General features: G+C 34.3%; 1 protein-coding gene across 4 annotated transcripts in view; it reads right to left on the minus strand.

The window, feature by feature from the left end:
- Positions 1-17239, minus strand: part of LOC131033087 (agamous-like MADS-box protein MADS3) — a 77930-nt gene that overhangs the window by 19292 nt on the left and 41399 nt on the right. For 3 of the 4 annotated variants that reach the window (XM_057964228.2, XM_057964224.2, XM_057964240.2), the window contains exons 2-5: positions 16238-16313; positions 591-652; positions 396-495; positions 174-215 (exon numbers count right to left, since the gene is read on the minus strand). In XM_057964228.2, coding sequence (XP_057820211.1) covers positions 174-215; positions 396-495; positions 591-652; positions 16238-16313 — 280 coding nt within the window. The remainder of the gene's footprint in view (positions 1-173; positions 216-395; positions 496-590; positions 653-16237; positions 16314-17239) is intronic. The other variant, XM_057964234.2, reaches the window with a different exon arrangement.

A 17239-nucleotide genomic window follows, 5' to 3' on the forward strand; every position in this document is an offset into this window, starting at 1 on the left:
GAAATTCAAATCCAAAATAATGACATTTTCCATTTTGATAGGTTGAGACCATCTTCCTTTTGATAGGTAAATACCATCTTAATATAAGAAATTAGATTTTTTATTTTATTTTTAAAATCAGACACAAATATTTAGAAGTAAACCAATTTATTCAAAGACGAATTGTATTGTACCTTGTTTTTCAGAAACCCAATATACTCTACTGAAATTTTATCCTGCAATATTGGAGAACACAATCATCAGACATGGTACTTTTGAATGAAATTTATTGTAATTTTATACTCCTATTAATATTGTTCTCTAAAGAATGAATTCTGCAATTTTGACGAAAGTGAATATAGAATTGAACTTAGATTGAAGCAGATCTATGAAATATAAAGGCTATCCAGAGTTGCCTTTCTTGAGCGCAGCTTTCTGCTACCCAAGCTGATTTGCTTCTCGAGATGTTTTAGCTCCTTAAAACTAAGCGAACCCAAGTCGTCACCAATCATATGTCTGTGTCATCAAGACCGATATTTTTTTTATTATTATAAAATTTAAATTTATTATATTGATATAAAATATTTGTCAAATACTTAAAAAATGCTTACTTGTACATATTTTGTAAATTTTTCATCCTCCTTCGTAAATTCTCCAGCTCCAAACGTAACATCTATTCTCATATAGAATCTTAATTCATAAAATATTAATAAATATTTTTTAAAGATATTAATAATATAAACAATCTAAACAATATATTAAAATTGAAGTGAAATTAATTAATAATAACCATTCTAGATGGGTTATCCTTTAAGAAAGTAATAAGCCTAAAGATGCTTTGGAGCTTTAAGATCAAATGCTTTTCACATTCTAGGAAAAAGAGGCACCCCAAAAAAAATTTTGGACCTATATATGCTTTAATGATGAAAATCTAATAGTTATAATATCATTGAAACAAATCAAGAAAATCTACTAGAAAGAGTATCTCTACATTGGCTTCAAGAATAGTCAAAAGGCCAAAACTAATATAAATATAAACTTCTCTTATTTACTCACCTATATCGAGCAAGGGTTGGAAGATTCTTAATATTCACTCAAACTAAAGAAGAATTTCTTAATATTCACTCAAACTAAAGAAGAATAAAATTACTAGATCTTCCTTTCTTAGAATATAAAGATAAGCATGTAGCCTTCAGAACTTTATCATTAATTTTTTAAGTTTTTTTTAGTTTTTGAAGGGTAAAAATTTATTCAACACAAACTAAATTACTAATCAGGAGACCCGTCTCCTACCCCCTGAGAGGCGTACCGGAAATGGAGATGCATCTCCGGAAATTTCCAGATGCACAAGCCACTTAGATTTAATATTATAAGCAATTTTAATTTCAATTTTTGTTCAATTTTAAATTCAACATTAAACTTTACCACTGTTCTTGTTTTCAAAGTTCTATGTCATGATACTCTCTAGAAATTATTAAATTATATTAAAAAAAATTGGTGCCTCAAAGTACCCCCATCTCCTATTTTTGAAAATTAGGCATACCAATACGGGTACCAGTCTCCAAGTACCCCCGTTCCCCGTAACCTTGCTAAATTACAAAGCAAGAAGGGTTGAAAGCGCAGAATAGAACAGATTATTAAATAATTCTATCAATATCAACTAACTACTCCAACATGTGAGACAATTCCAAAGATAATTGTCCCCTATCCACAATATTCCACCTTTCCTAATGATCAGAAGCCCATTTGGCCGGGCAGCCTGCTACTCGATTCCACTCCCTAGGAATGTGAGTAAAAGAAATACATGCCAAAGAACTACACAAACTTAAAATCAGTCTAATAACCAAGGCTAAGTGTCAATTAACATCATCAAACCGCTGGTTATTCAACAGAGTCACCACCACTTGTGAATCAGATTCACAAATAATCCAGAGCTATCACGCCCTACTCCACTTGTGAATCAGATAAATTGGACAAGACCAAAGCTATCACACCCTACACAATCAATACTAGCATGACTAGGTTACCTGATGCAGAGCATCATGAAAAAAATCATCCATATAGAACTATCACCAATCCTTTGAGTTCTTGTGAGTCCAAAATGCAAAATAAGACAAACAATCTTCCATTTTTTATGACTGAAATACTGTCCTAATTGTGACAGTCAACATAAAGGTCTTTTGTTGATCTCTTCCAATAAGTTCCAAAGCACATCAAGAGGGGTTTATCTGCATAAAAAACAACATCTAATAGTGCCTTCAAATATTCATAAACATAGAGAGGTCCCCTTACAACAAAGTGAACAAACCAACCTATCACTGTCCCAAATCTTAATTTGTCTGATTTTCACAATAAAATGCAAACGAACAGTCATTAACATCTTTTGAAAACGGAAACATTTAGCCAATCGCTTCGGTGGAACTTTGGATAACCTCAATACAGACCTTCCATAAAAGTTATGGAAAGATCCAACGGTTCAATCCAAACTGATATCATTTTTTGTAAAACTGTTAACTCTCATTGAAGGTTTTGACAATTTTCATCAAAACGTGCATAGCTTGCTACCAAGTGATTGAAATTAAATGAAACCAAAGGGAAAACAAAGTTAACTCATTCCATTATCATATCCAATATATTTCCAATGGAGAAAAATGTTTTTTCATAAATAAAAACGTGAATGATCAGACTGCAATACCCAGAAAACAATGTGGAATGTGTAAAAACTTCAAATGATATTCATTTCCTTCCTCCAATCATACACACCCCCATTGGATTCGACCAAATGATGGGTTTTATAACCTCCACACATCCATATGGCAGTTACAACTGACTCAACCACCTCTAGACCAATCAACAACCCTTTTACAACTTTGCAAAACATGAGTTTTTTTTGCTTGACAACATTTAATGCCACAAATGACAACTTTGATGAATATGAACTCCAAACTCGTAAGACTTCACATGAACTTTCCAAATACATCAAAATGGACTTCAAATGACCTTTTACAACCTTTTTACCCTTTCATGACTCGTTTATACAAATTTGACCTCATAAACCCAATCAAGACCTTATTAGGACAACTTGGACAACTCATTACAATTAGCTCTTTTAGCCTTACGTAAGACCTCATAATGACTCAAAATACATTACAATGACCATATAAACTCAAATATGAGTGAAATTATTCACGGCATGATCTTTAACCTCCTGGTGTATGTTTGGGTTAGGTGCTCCTGCACCATTACCCCTAAAAGAACCATCAATATTTATCTTCAAAATCCCTTAAGGAGGGTGTCATCGACCCATCCGATTACTCTTCCGCAAAGGTTGCCTGCACCTATTCCTCTAAGCTTGCCTACAACCCACTCCAAGAGAAGGATCAACTCTTTGAACAATAAAATTGAACCAATTGTAAATATCAACTTCTCCAAGGTCCACATCTCCAACAAGATCACACTAGGCCAAGACAGTCTCATGAAGAGTGAGAATAATTATCCACCACAAATGTTGAGCAACCATTCTAGCATCTTGAAAGATTCATTGATTTCTCTCTAACAAAAGATGCCAAATAATGAAAGTGGGTTCAAGAACCCAAGCAACCTGAAGAAAAGAAGTCTTTAAAACTGGAGGCTTACACCAACGATCCTAAAACTCAACCAAAGAGGAGACATGCCAACAGGCCTGCTTTAACACTCCCCACCAGAGGTGCCCAATCTCCTTCAAAAAAGAGCACCGAAAGAAAATATGAGAAATACAGTCTTCAATCCCACAACACAACACACACATAGAAGGACATGTAAGCCCCTCTTGCATAAGTTATCCCAAGAAAGACTTCTCTTATGAACAACCAGCCACATAAAAAAGTTGCATTTGGGCGAAGAAAAGTTTTTCCACACCTATTTCCACCAAGGAATCCCTATACTCCTAATGATCTGATTTATGAAAACCAAATTACAATACCTGGTGTGATACCTGCGGTATTGTAGATTTCAACACAAAAATTGACAACAAGAAGATTGCAAACCAAAAACTGTCTCCATTCTATTCAAAATTGGAGTTTATACAAGTCGAATGTATCCCAAGGGTCACACAAATCCCTTGGAATTGAAACGAAGAGTCACCATAATGTTTATTACAATTAAACTACTAAAACTATCAAAATTATCAAAAAACTAAATATAAAATTTTAGTCCACTTTGAGAAGGCATAACTTTCTCATCCTAGCTCCGAATTACAAACCGTTTGATGCGTTGGAAAGGTATTCAAATAATCTAGAACCAAATTTCGGAAACATCGATGATATCTCCTCATGTTTCTAGGCAGCATATTTGTCCAAAAATGCACCGAAGACCCTCAAAATTGCAATTTACTAAAACATAGAAAATTTTGAAAAAATTAGATTTCAATATTTTCCCAATTTAATCCTGATCACCTAAACAGCTATCTATCAAGCTCGAAGTATCCCACAACTATAGAGTTACTTACTAGTTGAATCTCTACCCTAGGCTAAAGTATCATTTCCTAACAAACAATTGCACTTCCGAGAAGCAAGAAGTTTAGCTAACTCTTGCCTAGCCTCTTCTGACCCACCTAGCAACCATTCATAGAGTTCTTCCATCTGCAACCAACAACCACAACTCAATTTCAAACTATCTTATAATCCACCACAGTATTCCAACCAGCTGCAATTACTTACTATCACATAGAGGTTGCAAGTGTGGATACATGGAAATTATTAGAGGATTACCATCCCATGAATCAAGCCAAAAAAGAATTCAAAAACGTTTAATCACAAGCAAGTTCAAAATTAAAATTATGCAGTTGCTTAAGTGATAAGTGATATCATTCTCAAATAATGTAGTTGCTTAAGTGCATTTTCTACTTAAATTTAAGTTGTTGGAATGTTCCCACACAAATTTAAAATTGTGGAGCAAGCATTATTTAGAAATTGAAAATACATTGAGGAAAAAAGGAGCTAGAAAAAATGTATGTGGCTCCATAATTTTTTTCGTCTTTTTCATTTGTCTTTGTTTTCTCCCTCCAAATTTTACCTTCCAAAATTTATTTTAAAAAAAAAATTAAAATGACTACTAGTCAAACCCTACCCTAAGCTATTATTATTTTTGTCTTACTGCAATTTCCTTTTCTTCTTTTGTGTGGTACGACCTTCGATGAATTTTGATTGATTTACAATTAAAATAGGTTGAGTAAATCTAATGGTTACCTCATTGGGTACACCCTTTTATTTAACCTTTACTGAATTTGACCCTCAAATGGTGACGGTATTTAGTTGGGTGAATTTGTGATAAGATTGCTCCTTTATGCAGATGATCTTATTTTAATTGCTAAATTTGCCATATAGAATGTAAAAAATACAAAATAAAATACACATAGAGCAACATAGATCTGGAATGCAAACACAGAGAAGAATCGCATATTCGTAGTTTTTGCTAATTTCTTGGTGCTTTCATTCTCAAGACACTTAGGGTTACCTGCAACTCCACAAATCCAATGTTTCCTCCTCAATATTTAGCCTTGTGATCCAATTTATAATTCAAAGGTGATTTTTAGTACTTATAAATTATTTTAAGGTTCAATGATAAGAAAAGGTAATGGATAGGATGAAAAAGAAGCAAGGAGTAAATTAAATGCCTTGATAGTGAAATTGAGAACTTGGTTAAGCTCAATAGAAATTTGATGCACAAAACATTTATGGAGGTGGTAACAATGGGCAAAAAGATTGAGAGAAAGAGAAAGAGAAAAGCTCCAATGAGGGCGAAGGATAGAGAAGCCAAAGGGAAGAAGACCAATGCCTCATCCCCTTAGGAGATGGAGTTGGTGAAGATGTTGGATGGATGGGGCTATATCTCTTAATGCCCCTATGTTGCTTCTTTTTGTTGTTTCTGATAGTAATTGTTCCTAGGTGGTTATTTTAATACTTCTTTAATTTTAGTTTTCATATGAACAGTTTATAAACTCTTTGATATTTTAGTTCGTGGACTTGACCTCCAAGCCCTTGTTTTGTTTTCGACTGGTTTCTAATTTGGATCTATAACGGCTTGGGGCCCTTTCCCCCTTAATCTAATAAAAAACAATAAGAAAACCTTACAAATTATAAGATTTCAATTGCAAGTGTTTTACCTTTTACGGAACGTACACCCTAGATTCTATATACTTGGAAAATTCAGTGTTAATGTGAATTTATATTTTCTTTCTCTTGAAAATCCTTTGAAGTTCCTTAATACTGATTGTTTAACTAGTTAACAGTTAGATAACCACCTCCTATTTAGCCCACCCTCGACATATCCCTTCCATTTTGTAGTTTGCTAAAACTTGCAATAAGATGAAAATAAAAATAACCAAAATTATAAGTTCATAACATTTGAAATGAGTAAGTTGGCACTAACTTTTATAAAGCGAAACCTACAAAATCCAAGTCAACACCACGTGCCAACATGTAAGTTGAATCAGGAAACACGCTAGATAGTATCAAAAAATTTAACTCCTTTACAATTTTAAGAAATTTTGGGCCCTTACTTTATTGTCTCCTTCAAGGTAATTTCAAGCCTATTTTGGCTTTACCTTATCCAAATTGTTGTCATATGCTTGTGACATGACTTCAGCCTATGTCCTAGGGTTGAATGCTCTGCAACACATTTATTTTGTCCATTTTTAATGGACTATGGTGCCTAGTGTCATAGTCCCTCCAAAAGAGGCCCAAATTCATACATGTTTGAGTGTTGGTTCATACTATTTGTTACCCTATCCTGATATTTTCATATGACCATTGGAAGTCAGCCAAAATATGAAATTACATTATGAACCCTATGTAAGGAAATCATTTATCATTTGTAAATCCAATCTAGCAATTCATTCATCACAACTCAAGAGTCCTAATTCCTTCATCAAGAGCAAATTTGAGTACAAGGAGCTTCAAGCTATAGCAACTTATCTTCAAGTATGTTTTAATGATAGATTTCGTTATGATTTGCATTGTTATTGCGCCAAGACTTGGATGACTTGTCTAAAGAGCATTGCATCACCACCACTATCAATCCTAAGGTATAATCTTGTCAATTCAGCATTTTATTTCTGCTTTAGCCTATGCCCTACCAAGACTAAGATCTCTTTTTCATCATCACACCTATGGTGGATGTGGAACACCAACACGAGGTTTGACTTAGGCAAGGCACTATCTAGTACAACCATTTTTTGCTCTTATATGTATGCATGTTATAGATCTAACCACGAAAAGTTATAAATTTGCATAGAATAGATTAAGGCACACAATCCTAGACCTTGAACAAGCAAAAACTCTTAGACTGTCAATTAGCTCACTTGACCAACACTTTTTGGCTGAATTTTGAAGGAATTACCTACAAAGCATGCTGATTGAGAATTTGAAGCCCCAACTAATAAAGACACCTCTAGGTCTAGGGTCTAGGGTGCTTAGCTCACTACTCCAACACTTTCAGCTTGAGCTATTACCTACAAGGTTCCTCTCTATATCTCATTACCAAATCTGAGCTTCTGTGTCGATTTATAGTTCTTTATCATTCTGCTTGTGCTGAATACTATCAATTTTGCATCATTATACTTAGCCCTTAGACATTGATATCAAATCAAATAAAATAAAAAAGAGGAAATAATCTTACACAACATCCACCTCTACTTTGGGATTGAAGTTGGATCTTGTTGGCTATTTCCTCCAATGAATGATACTAATTTGGGAATTAAGATTTAGTTTATTTGCGTAGGCTAAGTCCCCATTTCAACACATATCACAAACGTGCTTATCATGACTAGTGTTTTATAACCCTACGAGTACTCTCCAAAACTCATGAGACTCGCAATTCCAAATGTTGGAAGAGTCAACTCTGTTAGAATCCAAGAACACTGAGAGGGGGGGGGTGAATCAGTGTTCTACCGGAATGATTAATTTTAACCTTATTAAAACATGCATACACCAACCGGCATACTGGTACATATAAGATTGAAAGAAGTAAAGCAACCAATAAGCCAATCACACAGATAAATACCATAACACACAGAATTATACGTGGAAAACCTCAAAGAGGAAAAACCACGGTGGGATTTGTGACCCACAATATCAATTCACTAGCCATATAAAGAGATATTATAAAATATAGGGGCCTGCACTTGCAGCCTAGAGCACACTTCTCAATCACAAAAGGAGCCTCACTGACTACTTACAAATCTAGACTACAATCCGGAAAAATGATTGAACTACAAATATAGCATCTTCTATGCCTGAATACAGTTTCAGTTAAGCTCTGTCTGTCCCAGTCTGAAACCCTAAACCCTTATTGGAATATCCCTTACATAAATATCCTCACATACATGATCTCTCTCATATGTTTCGCGTTACATAACATTATCCTATTCTCCTATCCATCCATATATTTCAAAATGATCTGACCAACTGACCTATATACCCTTTACAGTTCATCATGCCTTATGTCGGCTTACAAAGATATTTACAATATGAATATACATGTCGGCTAGATAACATAAATACATGAACATCAAAAACAATTGTCGATGTCAGATCCAAAAGATGTCGGCCTCCAATATCGATAACCTGATTCTAAACCATGTCGACCTGCATTGTTGGTGATCAAAGAATTCCTTCCAACCTACTGGTGTCGGTGTCGGTGTCGGTGCCAGTGAAGTGTTTGTGAAGTGTCTGTCAGTACACAACTAACCCAAAATATGAAGCCGGAATTAATGACCATGTTGCCATCAATGACAACATATTGAAACGAACCAATTGAGTGTCAATTGCCAACAAACTTGCCACAAAGTCGAAAGGTGAGTCCCAACGAGTTTTGTGGAGGATCAACCTGAGTTTCACCCTAGGAATTGACTTGTTTTTAAGTCAGACACCTGAGTTTTGGAGGACTCTTGGGTCTGCCTAGGCGCGACCAGGAAGCTTAAAAACATAAAATCTCATTTTTTAACTATTTTTGCTCAAGCATGTCCAATACAGTTCTAAACAAAAAAATACGAGGTGAAGAGGAGCATTTCAGATCAAAAAAGATAAGTAAATATGAGGTGAAGGAGAGGATATGAGGATCTTGTTCCACAGAATGTTCCAAGAGCACAACCTTCACTTGAAGGTACCGGTTGGAATAAAGAAAAACACCATGAGGCTACAATGGTAGCAGAAAACTTTAGGTATTGTAATAATTTTCCCTTCAATTGGGCAAATAACCCATATTGGGAAGGTTTGGTGATTGCATTGATCAATGTAGATGAGGGGCTTAGGATTCCAACACCTAGAGAATTGAGTGGGTCATTGCTACAAGAAGCCATAAAAAATACATGGCTTGTGGTTGATTATCAAAGGAAAGTTTGGCAAAGAAAAGGTTGCAGTATCTTATTAGATGGATGGAATAGGACTCTTCTGCACTTTTTATTTGCTTCTAATGGTGCATTTGTGTTCCTTAAGTCTATAGATCACCCACATAAATTCAAAGATTTTGATACTTTATACAATCTAAGAGAGGGGGTGATCTAGAAGGTTGGTGTTGAGAATGTTGTCTGAGTTATAATGGACAATGCATTTGCAGATGTAGCTTTAGGTAGACTACTTATGGAGAGGCATCCTACAATCCTTGTGCTACACATTGCTTGTATTTTTTTGTTAGAGGACATTGAGAAGATTAGATGGGTCCTTTATTTCATGAGAAAACATAAAAATGGCAAGGACCTTGTGTGACTAGGAGTGACATTGTCTGCTAGCCACTTCCTCACATTGCAAAGCATTCTTGTCGTCATTCCTCAACAAATGTTTGTGTCTAATGCTTGATTGGAGTCTCCAATTTCCAAAAAAAGTTGAAGGGGAGAAGATTGTAAGTATAAATTTTTATGATACATTCAACAAAAATGGAGAGGAGTTAATCAGGATAAGTAACAAACACAAACATAAGCTTTATATAAGATAATCTATTTGATATTTTTTTAGGAATTAATTACAAGAACAACAAAGTTCTACAAATAATAAAAAAGGATAAAAGAGAAAATATCAATTATATATAACATCCAAAAGCTTTCCAAACTGCACCAACATCGAATTATCTATTAGATTGAAATGGGAAATTACTTGTTGAATGGATAAAATCAGATTAACGAAGAAGTTCATACGATAGGATATTAATTGGAGAAAACCTGAAAAGGAATAGGGGTAAAATTGAATTTTGACGGATATAGCAAAGGTAATCCTGGAATGGTAGCTATCGGGAGGTGTAATACAAGATGAAAACGGTCAAATGATAGAGGGTTATCCAAAAGAAGTTGGGATCAAGACTAATAATGAGGTCGAGGCAGCTAATCTATGGTGGTGTCTGAAGTGGATCATTATGCATGGATTTCAAAAATTCATAATCAAAGGAGATTCTAAAATAATTGTTGATATTAAGAATTTTATGGTTCCCCTCCATGGAAAATAACAAATTTAATTGAGGATAGTAGACGTCTCCTCACTCTCTTATCTCATTGGAGAGCAAATCATACTTACAGAGAGGGAAACAAGCTAGCGAATGCATTGGCTAATAAAGGTCATAAATTTTATTAATGAAAATACTACGTGAATAATGTGAAAATTCCTCTTTCAATTAGAAATATCATGTTCAAAGATAGACAAGTGGTATATATTAATCATGCAGGGAATTAACTTTTTAAATATTTGGCAAGGTTCCTGTGTTAATTTGGTAATGATGATGTATAGCAAGTTGTCTAATTATAATAAAGGTACGATCATTTGGCTGATTAGTGTACAAAGAGAGGAAAATGAGAGGAAGTACATGAGAAGCCAAGTAGGGAAGAATAATTAAATGAGAATGTAATGATGATTGCTTTCTCAATAATTCCATGGCAATTATTAATCCTGAAACCCAGCGTAAGTACAAAGTCTCTTTTGATATAACTATTCAAAATCAACAACACACTTAATGAAATGGAAAAATGTATAAGCACAAAGATAGATAAGATTTTCATCCATCTTTCTCACGTGTTAAAAACTTAAATAAATAAATAAATATAAAAAAAGAGATATCTTAATCATGAGCAATTTTTGCTGTTTTTCTACTCTAGAACCTGGATATCTTTTAGTGTATACATCTATGAATAGTAAAGGGGAGAGATTACTCCTTTCTTCGAATTACGAAATCAAAGGATTAGGAGTTATTGTCCCAAATTATGAACAATTAGCGAGGTGACAGAGTAAAAGTTGACTATATAAAATAGGGGTTTCTAAGGAGTTCATTGTGCAGGTTACTAGTTTAAGTTGCTAAGGTGAAAAGGTTCTCGTCTCAGTCAAAAGCAGGCATATGAAGATTATATTACTATACAATCAAACAGCACCAGAATGGATTTAATAGAGAGATGATCTGTCTCCTCCCTAGGGGTAGTTAGCTATCATTTGATAAAATATTTCACTCTCTAGGGCAGATTTTCCATTGTGCATGGGTAACATTTTCCTTTACTCAATCACCTTAAGCATAATAAATTGGTTTTCCTTACTTTCTTTTTTCATTCATATATAAATGTGTCAATGAAGGTGTCTACCCCAGTTACATCAAGGTTTAATCTATGCCATCTACATTTACTGCTTCGATACCACTCCTTTCTTGAACCCTACTCCGCCTCAAAATATTTTACCTTTGGTTCAAAACCCTAGCATGTCCTAAAGTAGTGGAAGCAAATGGAAAATTGCCTTTTAAATTGATATCTCCTCATCATCGAGAGCCATTTCTCTGAAACATGCCTCGCTCTATTCCTCCGAGAAGCATAAATTAAACCTTGACTGTGATGCCCCACCATTAGTTGTTGAGCTCGGTCCAAACCCTACACCTGATAAAGGGATAAAAGTGTTCAACCCCTTGGGTAGTAGTCAAAAGACCATTGTTGGCAAAGGGAAAGAGGTCAAAAGTTCTAGTGGAAACAAACGAGCTATTTCACCCCACCCCTCCCTTGCTATCGACATCTCTGATGGGTTATGTATCAAATAAGACATTACTGCCTCCTCTACTGATAGAAGGTCTGCAAGACTTGCCAAACACACTACAACAGCTAAAAATATTACTACTCTCAAAAAAATTCCCAGAAGAGAAAACAAGGCCCAGTCGGAGGATTCCACCTCTAATGTAGATGCCAATGAGGACACCAAGAAAACCTTAGATAAGCCACTGAACCTTATCCCTGAGGATTTAATTTCCTGCTTCTCACCCTATAAAACACAATATAATGAAGCCCTGGAGGAACTTAATATTTTAAAAGGTTACGGCGAGGATGAGGATGAAGAGCCTAAAGATTATAAGGGGGCCACTAATAAAGAGGAAATTCCCCGAAACTGGCAGGTCCTTGCTGTGTAGTTGGAAGATCTAGGGGTCAAAGTAGAGAATTTATAAGCTCCTCATAAATGCCTTGGCTGTGAAAGGAACAATGAAATAATTTTAAACTTGAGAAAGCCATTGAACAACTTGTCAAGATCAACAGTAATTTGATGCGTAGGACTGTTATTGGCATGGTTACCGTGGGAAGTAAAATCGAGAGAAAGACGAAGAAGAGTGGCCCCAAGAAGAAAGGGAAGAAGACAATTTCTTCGATCATTCAGGAGGCTACTCTAAACCAGGTGATGGAAAATTAAGACTCTATCTTTTAGAATCGTCAAGTTTTTTCATGTTACCATATTTTTTTATTTCTGCTATTTTAGTTATGTTTTCCTTAAACTCTACGCTAATGATTTTTTTTTTGTATGTACTGATTTTAACTGCATTGTATCTGCATGATTTGTTGACCTGCTCTTCAAACCTATGGTTTTGGTGGCTATTGATTTTTATCTATGAAAGTTGGGGGCCCTTCCCATCTTATATTAATAAAAAAAATTATCAGACCTCTCCACTATGTATTAACCTCCATCATGCTATGCATACCATAACGCCTGTCTAAAACCCATTAATACATAGGGATCAATAGCCACTGTTCTTTTCGAACTTCTCATGTTATCAATGATCAGCTTTTATTAGTCATCAGGGTTCACTATTGACATGAACTCGTCCCAAATTTAGCCACGTCCTTGAGATGACATCTAATCTAGGTTTCGATAAAATTTATTTACAGATGAAGATAATTTAGGGATTCAGTCTCGCATTGTGAACTGATTAGGAACTTGATTAACAACTTTAATATGAAATTGTTTTAGCGTTATTTCATGTAAATCTAATCTTATTTTGTTGTTCGCATAAGTATAATTAACTTAATGCCGACTCAAAACAGTTCGTGAGCCCTATTGTAGTTGTGTAAAGGGTGGCTAGGAAATTAATGAAGGCCAACTCTAGTTAGATTCATTTCAGAATTTACTCACGAGGTGATATCGATAGCCATTAAAATGGCATGGCAGGAACCTTAAATTACAGATATGAATTGTCCGGCACACAACGCCAAGAATTGGATGGAATCACATCCTTAAAAAGGCAATGTATGTATGTATATATAGGTGTAGGTGGCGGTTGGGGGTGACATTGTTAGCTATAATTTTTTGGTTGCTTTTAATGTTTCTATTTTATTTTTAGATATAGTTATTTGTTTCTTATTTCTTTTAGGTCTGGAAAGGCAATTATATGGTGGATATTTACTATTATAAGAAAGTTATTCAATATTGTATCTGTAGTTTATATTAGTAATTGCTTATTCAATTTTTAAATTTTTATAAAGAAGACTTAAAAATTGATGGTTACTCTTGTTAGTTTAAAAACGAGCAGAGAAAACACATAATAATGAACAGAAAATAGCAAAAAGAATAATAGACATGACAAAGAACTCAAGACACAAGATTAACGTGGTTCACCACTAAGTGGCTACGTCCACCAGAAACACAGGGAGAATTCTTATTAACCAATATCCAATTACACAGTACATCCATGACTGCACTCAGTCATTTATATAGACATCTTAGATATGAAATGAAGAGTCTTCTGGGGAAGACAAACAGCCATGTGACCATTGGGCTTCATATACCCAACAATCTCCCCCATGAAGTCCAACCGGCACAGCCTATAACATTCCCTGCATCTCCATTCCAAGGCTCATACTACAACCAACTCTTGAGAAGATTTTAATTATCGCCAAACTCTGTTCATGAACAGTGCGAATTAATCTTCTCCAAGTCAGATGAGAGTTAAAAACATATTTTTTGACTACTTCATCCAGTAATCCATAATCGGGAACACTACTATCTACAGATGCATAATACACTCCTCCATCAAAGTCTCTTGCTCTTGTGCTCCCCCGTAATAGAATATCTAGAGGATCACCATTATCAAATTTTAATACCCAAATATAAAACTCTCGTACAGGTGTGAATCGCCTACAAACATCACTCCCAATTCTCACAATTGCCTCACTGAATGAATTTGTGCAGAAACTTGTGCAGTACCTGCAATCAATGCATTCCACTCTGCCTCCACCACTGCAATCTGCAACAATAAATCATCACTTTTGCAATCTGCTTGTTCTTCTTCAGGGTCATCCTCATTCGCTAGATTCGAGACTACATCCTCCTCACCCCGGGAGGCATCCTCCTCATCTTGGAAGGGAAACAAACCAATCTCTTCTTCAAACAGCGAATACAACAAACCCTCTTCTTCTTCAGCCAAAGTCTCCTCCTTTTTCCAGCCATCCCACCAATGACATTTGGTTTCAACCTCCACTTGGACATCACTCTCTACTGAGTCTAGACTGTCAAGAAATTTTTCGATGACTGATTCAGCCTCATCATCTGAAACTTCAGCCTGTTTATTGATAACATAAAAGCACCCAACTCCAGGATCAACTATCCAATCGGATCCCATCTCTGCTCAATATTTCACCATAGCTCTGATACCAATTGTTAGTTTAAAAATGAGCAGAGAAAACACATAATAATTGTTAGTTTAAAAATGAGCAAAGAAAACACATAATAATGAACAAAAAATAGCAGAAAGAATAATAGACACAACAAAGAACTCAAGACACAAGATTAACGTGGTTCACCACTAAGTGGCTACGTCCACTAGAAATACAGGGAGAATTCTTATTAACCAATATCCAATTACACAGTACATCCATGACTGCACTCAGTCATGTATATAGACATCTTAGATATGAAATGAAGAGTCTTTTGGGGAAGAAAAACAGCCATGTGACCATTGGGCTTCATATACCCAACAACTCTTTCAATTGATAGAATCTCATTTCTTACCTAGCATCTTTCTCATAATCCTTTCTTTTTCCCAACATCTTTTAAATTTGGTTCCTCTTGACTAGTTTAAGAGTGCTATACAATTAGACTCAATTTAGGTTGAGCTTCTTCAAATATTTTTTGCAGATAACTTTTGTTTAAAGAACAATCTATCCAATATGCTATTTGACCTTGAAAAATTAATTAACAATCATGAATGTATTGTGTTGACCCATAACCCATGTTGAAATGTTATTCTAATGTACCAGGATCTGATGAAATAAATATTGAGAAGATTTTCTAGTGCCTTATCAGGAGAGTATCTCAGAATACTTTCTTGGTTCGCTCATGTCAAATGACCCGAAAATACTAGCATGTAGGGTAGATAGTGACAAATCTTTGAATTCTTTTACATAAAAAGAGTATAAAATATATTTATGAGTCTTTGTTATTTTATAATTGTTAGGTAAGATCTCAAGGAGACCCCTTAGTTTTACAAAGATAAAAATTTAGAAGAGCTATCCATTCATCCAAAAAGACCACCAGCAATTTAATGAAAAAAAGTTTAGAATTTGAAAAAATGATAGGAACCCTTATAATGTATAAGACATTATTTTCTATTTTTTCTCTATTGCAAACTTAAATCCCACATCCAAAAAAAAAACTCTACAAAAATTATTTATTTCTTTATTGTCTAATAACATATAACAATCGTTCAAAACAAAAAGCATTAATTAATAAATTTAACATTTTTATTACTAATACATAAAATTTCCATTTAAATGTGATTGCTGTTTATATGGAGAAAATAAATACGAACCATTGCAAAATTATCCATACAATCCATCATATTATACCTTAAGCAAAAATGACATTAATTAGGTAGTTGAAATATGGCATCACTAAATTCATTCAGAGAAAATGCTATCACTTATACCTCAAAAGTTTCTAAGGAAATCATTAAAATTAATAAAAAATACAAAGAATTAATGAATAAGAAGAGTTGTGAATTATACCTCTGTAGTTTCTGAAAATGATGTATGGTCTTTTATAGTAGTAAACTTCTGGTACTTCTCCATTATTCTGTTCATGCTTTATTAAAAAAAATATATTATTGAAAAAATATATATCAAAATAAAATAATAAATGTGAAAACACTAAAAGAAAAAAAAAATTATTAGAAAAATACACAGAAATATGAAAAATTAATTTGTTGTGAATTTAACCATACATGATGGCATACCAAACATGAAATCCAAATTCTTGACAAGAAATATATAAATTGAACGCTAAAGTCGAGAATCTGAAAGCAGCGCTATACTTAACTAGCTGATAAAACAAAAAAATTATGACAGCAGAGAAAATAAATAACAGCAGACAAGAATGCAGGGATAAACTTACAATAGATGCATGTAACAAATTAACTCTATTCAGGCTGCTCAGAAAACAAGAGTTCAGCTCACAAAATCATATTCTGTATTATTCTCTTAGCGAACTTATTTTAGAACAGCTCTTAAAACAGATTTTAAAGAGCAAAGAGGCTAAAACTACTAGAGTTCGCAGCGTCTAAAAACAACAATTCATAGTTCAAATTCCTCACATGCAACGGGCACAAACATGGGCTTAAAAACAGTAATTTGAAACAAATTTGAATGCAGATTAAATCTAAAACGAACAGTCAATCATAAAACTGAAGAATGAATTTCATTCTGGATTGCATAGCAATGAATGCCACATTAAAACATTTTAAATGTAGATTAAATTTAAAACTATCAGTCAATAATAAAGCTGAAGATGAATGAATTGCAAGGTGGCTTGCATAGTAAAGAATGCCATGGCAGAATTGGTTGATCTCTAAATGACGTGGCAGAATTAGATGATCCAGCATTAGTTATCAACATACTATACTACCCTTTGATGCTGAAAGGACTCACAATCTGATTTCAAAGTGTCAAACAACTGCTTTAGTGAAGATATCTGTTAGCTATTCTTGAGTATTGATGTATTTCAATTCTACT

This window comes from Cryptomeria japonica, chromosome 3, assembly GCF_030272615.1.
Source record: "Cryptomeria japonica chromosome 3, Sugi_1.0, whole genome shotgun sequence".
Taxonomy (NCBI): Eukaryota; Viridiplantae; Streptophyta; class Pinopsida; order Cupressales; family Cupressaceae; genus Cryptomeria; species Cryptomeria japonica.